We start from the raw sequence: 5,518 nt of genomic DNA, 5'->3' as shown, positions 1-5,518 counted from the left end.
ATAAATAGTTACCACAGTACTTGGAAGCCAACTAAAATTATACTTTAAGTATTGTCACTCAAGGCATTTTCCTCTCTCTTGTTAAAAGAATAAATAAACTGGGTTCTGGCAATGACTTTGAAGTCTTTTTTCAACGTCTTGGCATTGCTTCAGGCAGAGCACGTTACAGTAAAAATTGGGTAAGTCTGTGTCTTTTTCATTTTGTCTTCCCTGTAACTGCCTGAATAATATCACCCGTAATTGAGCCATTTAGACTGCCAGGTGTTTGGAGTAGTTCAGTTTAGTGTGTCAGAGTGGAGTCCCAGTTCATTACTAGAACTCTATGTGCTACTACAACATGAATATTTAATAAATAGGAATGGTCAACTTGGTGTCAGTCAGACAAAAGGAACTCTGCTCAGGGTAAATGGATGTGCTTAGAATTACCTATGGTTGATGAAGGCTTATGAGTAGCTTATGATGACTTTTGAATGATTTGTAATAACTTACTGAGCTTTGAATTCAAAATGGTTCATGTTTTATGGAAAATATAGGTTTGACTCTGGAGCATACTGTGAGATGACACTAATTGAGAAGTGTTCAAGGAACAATCTATTCAGTGTGGCCTTTTCCTCTGAAAAGGCATATCCAAAGACGCAAACAGAAATGACTGTTGAGATCCAAGCAAAGAGAGGAAGGGCAATCTCACCTTTATGTAGCCAATTAAAAGTTATGCATCTGTTCTTAGCTACCTTCTTTAGGCTCTGCATGCGGTCAGTGGAGAAAGGCATCTCCATATGACTGTTCATCTCATCATAGGTTGATGTCTAGGAGAGCCACCGCTGAGCAGTTCTTCCGATTTGACTGTCTGTAGTGGCTACATAGGATTAGTGTGACCTGAAAACTTAACTTTACAGTGCCTTGAATCCCACAGCAAAGATTTTCAAGCAAAGATGAAGTATCCACAGCTGAATAATGGTTTTGTTTGTTTCAGAATGTAGAAAAATATAGCAGCTACCCAGTTTACCACAGTGTCTATGAAACCTATGAAATTGTGGAGAGGTTTTATGATCCCACTTTCAAGAATCATCTGACAGTAGCTCAGGTACGGGGAGGGCTGGTGTTTGAATTGGCCAACTCCATTGTGCTTCCTTTTGACTGTAGAGATTATGCATCAGCTGTGAGCAACTATGCTCACATCATCTATAATTTGTCAAGGAATCATGAAGAGGAACTGGCAACATACAACGTATCCTTTGGTATGTACAGTCTTTCATCATACTCCTCCTCTGTTAATGCTAGCAGTGCCTTATCTTAATGTATGTCTTAGTCATGACCTGGTATTCACCTTGTGCTCTGTGAACAGTAATTAGAACAAGAGCCACACTCTCTAATAATTTGAAATTTGAATATTTTGTAACTAGTATGCCTGTGTAGAGACTATGCCATTGCCAAGTAGAGCTAACACTTACTGTCACATGTTCTTTGACCTGTGCCTGGTTCACAAGCGCTGGCAACAACGTATCTTTGTCTTGGTCCCTCAAAAAAAAAAATCACACTGCTTTGCAGCTTATGGTGTTGGATAATTCTCTGTCCAACACTTATCATAGGATCATATAGGTTAGGGGGAACCTCAGGAGGTCTCTATGGCCTAGGCAGGGTCAGCTCTGAGGTCAGACCAGGTTGCTCAGAGCTTTATCCTTTCTGGTCTCGAAAACCTCCAAGGACAGAGACTACAGAACCTCTCTGGACCACAGTGCTTGACTGTCCTCAGAATGAAAAATATCCTCCCTACATCCAGTCACAGCTTCTTTTGTTTCAGTTTATGGGCACATGATGGCAAGTGCAAGCATCATGAGAAGTTTGCCTCGGGGCTTGGTCAGGCAGGAATGATTCACCCCTATGCCACAATAGGGATCTTGTGCTGGCGTGTGAAATATTTCATGTTATAGGGATTCACAATATGCCTCCTACCTTAGAAGCCTTTATTTTATTGGCAACATTATATACTGTGCAGTTTAGGACTTGGCTGCTAGTGACCAATATTGGGCATATGTGCGCATGCACACACTCATACGCACATACTCTCAATCTTTCTCAAAACTCTGCATGTGTGGAGGGACATACCAATAAAACATAGGTTTCGGGGATTTATAAACAGTCTGGTTCAGGCAATATGTGCTCTAGTTTTTGGTATTTCTGTACATTCTTCAAGTACCAAACAATAAGCAATATTCACAAAAATACTGATTTCTGTTGTCTCCAAGGCAAGTTTTCACAAAGGATTACATAGTTTTTAATGTAGTAATATCGGGTCATCTGATTTTTATTTAGTGAGAATTGACAAATCATGATCACACTGAAAGGTAAAGCTTTAATTTGAAGGATTTGCTTTGTTAAATGATTCCCTAAGAATTTGAAGTTAAATGCTTCCTTCCTGTTCCCTCCAGGTGCTCTCTTTTCAGCTGTGAAGAATTTTACAGAAATTGCTGCTAGCTTTCATGAGAGACTGCAACAAATAGATATCAATAAGTGAGTTTAACTCTTTTTTTCTTTCAGTCAAATACTCCATGTAGTCCTCTGGGCTCAGAGGGCGTAGTCTTCACTTGCATTTAGTCCCCTGAGTAACCTTGGTGACAAATGACTGTCAGTCATTTGTTTCATTACAAGTCCTTATAGATTCTTGTCTTTAGGGATCTGGTTACTCTAGGAAACAAAGTATAGAAATGTCGAATTAGTGGACATCAGAGACACTGAAGAGACTGGGAATCTAGCCATGTTAGCTTCAAAAAGTGTCCAAGGTAATTTCTGTCAATTCTTTACAGGTTTTAGTTGAGGAGCCCTGTCGGGATGATACATGGATGTGACTAGAATGCTGGTTAGCATGAGCAGAGCCAGCTCTCGTGTGTAACTCCCTCCAAGTAGGGACACATCCTGGGATTTTGTCACTGGATTATCATTAAAGAACAAATGCTGACTTGTGGTCTTTGTTTGCCAGCACTCTAGTTTTCAGGATACTGGTACCACTTAATGAAAAAAAATATCTGTACCATGATTGTAATTGTGGCAAGCTTTTTGGCAAGCTTTCCCAAAATTCTGTGCACCACCTATGCCAAAAGGCCTAATTTGCACTTGACTTTATTCTTAATTTATTCTTTGTAGGCCATGCCCAGAATGAGAAACTAAACTTCCTTTTATATATACATATGTGTATGTTATATTTCTTGGGAAGAATCTAATTTAGCCATATGCTTACCCTTATGGGAGACTAAGTGAGAATAAAAGCCATCTTTTTAATGGCAGCAACTTTCAAGATAATGAATTAACAAAAATTTCTTCTGTAAAATATGACATTTATGACATATGACATGTATGTGACATTTTCAAAATGATTTCATTGATGGATGGCCTAAATATAAGCTTTAATTCAATGAACCAGTTTCAGTTTCCATTTACACTCATGTAAACTTGAAAAAAAATCATTGACAGTAGTAGAGTTACTCCAGGCTTACAGCGATATAAATTTTACCATTTTTTCTTGCTGAGTGCCTTTGAAGTACTGCAATAAGTTACTGTGGATGTAAACTACCAAACCCACATATATTCATTATAATCTTCTTTACAGTTCTTTTATTTGTTAAGCATCAGTAGTATGCTCAGGGCTATTCAAAGCACACAGACACAGATGGTCTCTGCTCTAGGGAATTTACAATCTGCTGTCAGAAAAATACAATTCTTGGATGATTCAAAAGATGATTCTAACATCATAAGGTTCCTGTTTATCAGATGTTGTGGTTTTACATAAAAATAAATGATTTTATTGAAGTAATTTGCAGCTGGTTGGCTTTGTGGAAAAAAGGGTCTTTAGAAAACTGTGGTACAAAAGAAGAAAATGGTCTGCCTAAGCATCCTAATGAAAAGGAGATAAAGGAATAAGATGCAACATGAGAGGAAATGCCTGAAAGTTTCTGTCTTCTTTGACTCTATTCCTTGGTCTTTAAAAACAGCTTTAAGAGACTTTCAGGTTATGAACCAAACTGTCTCACAGTACAGATCAGCATAATTCTGTTGTGCAGGTTAGCTGGCTTGGGCTGTCTTGTGGGCTACACTTCAAGTTCAACATCTCAGATCTACTGTCCTTCAGAAATCCAGAGCTGTGTGCACTGGGTCACGGGATGAGAGTGGGCTAAACACTTTATAGCTAACATATTCCTCTGTTTTCTTTTTAGCCTACTTGCTGTCAGGTCACTAAATGATCAGCTGATGTTTCTAGAAAGGGCTTTCATTGATCCTCCTGGGTTACCTGGCAGGCCATTCTATAGGTAAGAAAGGCTTATTTTTCACTTTCTGCCTGAAGTACCCTACAAGAATTCCTTTAAGACTTACAGGTCTCTACATGGAATTGTAATGATTTTATTCAATGTGGTAAAAGTAGATTAAACAGGACAAATAAGATTGAAAAGGGAAGACAACATCAGGGAAAACTTCAGTGAGATACACTCTACAGAATGAGAAAAAGTCTTGTCGGAAGCCTGTACGGATCAGTAAACTCATTTCAATTGATTTCGGTGGGCTTCTAAACAGATCTAAAAGTTTGGCCCTGGACTCAGTTCAAGTAATTTCAGTGGTAAAGGATCTTTAGGAAGCAATTATGATTTGAAAGCGAAATAGGGTGTAATCTACAATTTGATCGATTATAGCAGAACAGTCGTGCTAGCAAATACAGTGTAGAGGGCAGTACTTCAACAGCAGTGAAGTGAATTCAGTAGTTCTTTCATCCAGTTCAAGAAATAAATCTTGTTTGAGAGGCAAAATAGTCAAGCCAAGTCTAGCTTTTTGGTCCTTCTATCAGTCTGCATAATTCAGAACAGCAATCTTTCCACTAAGAAGTTCCACTAAAAAGTTACTGCAGAAAGAGAACTTAAGATCTTCAGTCCTTGTACCCCACATAGCTTCTGATAAAAAAATCTGTTGAGAACAGTCTCTTGTTAAAGCGTCAGCCTTCTTACCTCAAAGCATGCCTGTATCTGTTGGAGATTGTGTGTATCTGTGAGGAAAGAAACTGCCTTTTTTTTTTTAATCTCCATTTCATCTAAAATGAGGGAAAGGGAAATACTTTATCTCAAGTCTTCTTAGCGATAAAGTTCTGGAATTCACATGGAATAATTTAGTTTATGTTATTTTCTTGCTTCATAGATTATAGCTACTAATGCTGCAATAATCATTTATTTACATCTTCAATGTCAAGAATTTAGCAGATGATATAGAAGCAGATTAGTTTTATTCAGAAAATAGTATGTTTTCCTAATGCAAAATATTCTTATTTTTCCCCCCTCAACTTCCCCACAGACATGTCATCTTTGCTCCAAGCAGCCATAACAAGTATGCAGGAGAATCATTCCCAGGGATCTATGATGCCATATTTGACATTAAAAACAAAGCTGATCAACATGAAGCCTGGGAAGAAGTTAAGAGGCAGATTTCCATTGCAGCCTTCACTGTACAGGCAGCAGCAGAAACACTGAAAGAAGTAGCGTGA

At 38.3% G+C, this 5,518-nt stretch overlaps 1 protein-coding gene across 1 annotated transcript in view; it reads left to right on the top strand.

The window, feature by feature from the left end:
- The window catches only part of FOLH1B (folate hydrolase 1B), a 34,364-nt gene extending 28,846 nt beyond the window's left edge, over window positions 1-5,518 (top strand). Inside the window, exons 15-19 of the mRNA XM_009881244.1 lie at window positions 89-179; window positions 974-1,238; window positions 2,430-2,511; window positions 4,209-4,301; window positions 5,329-5,518. Of these exons, the coding sequence (XP_009879546.1) occupies window positions 89-179; window positions 974-1,238; window positions 2,430-2,511; window positions 4,209-4,301; window positions 5,329-5,518 (721 nt within the window). The remainder of the gene's footprint in view (window positions 1-88; window positions 180-973; window positions 1,239-2,429; window positions 2,512-4,208; window positions 4,302-5,328) is intronic.

This window comes from Charadrius vociferus, unplaced genomic scaffold (genome assembly GCF_000708025.1).
Source record: "Charadrius vociferus isolate BGI_N301 unplaced genomic scaffold, ASM70802v2 scaffold1, whole genome shotgun sequence".
Taxonomy (NCBI): Eukaryota; Metazoa; Chordata; class Aves; order Charadriiformes; family Charadriidae; genus Charadrius; species Charadrius vociferus.
The sequence above is the reverse complement of the archived record's forward strand: the minus strand, read 5'-3'. Positions and strand labels throughout refer to the sequence as shown.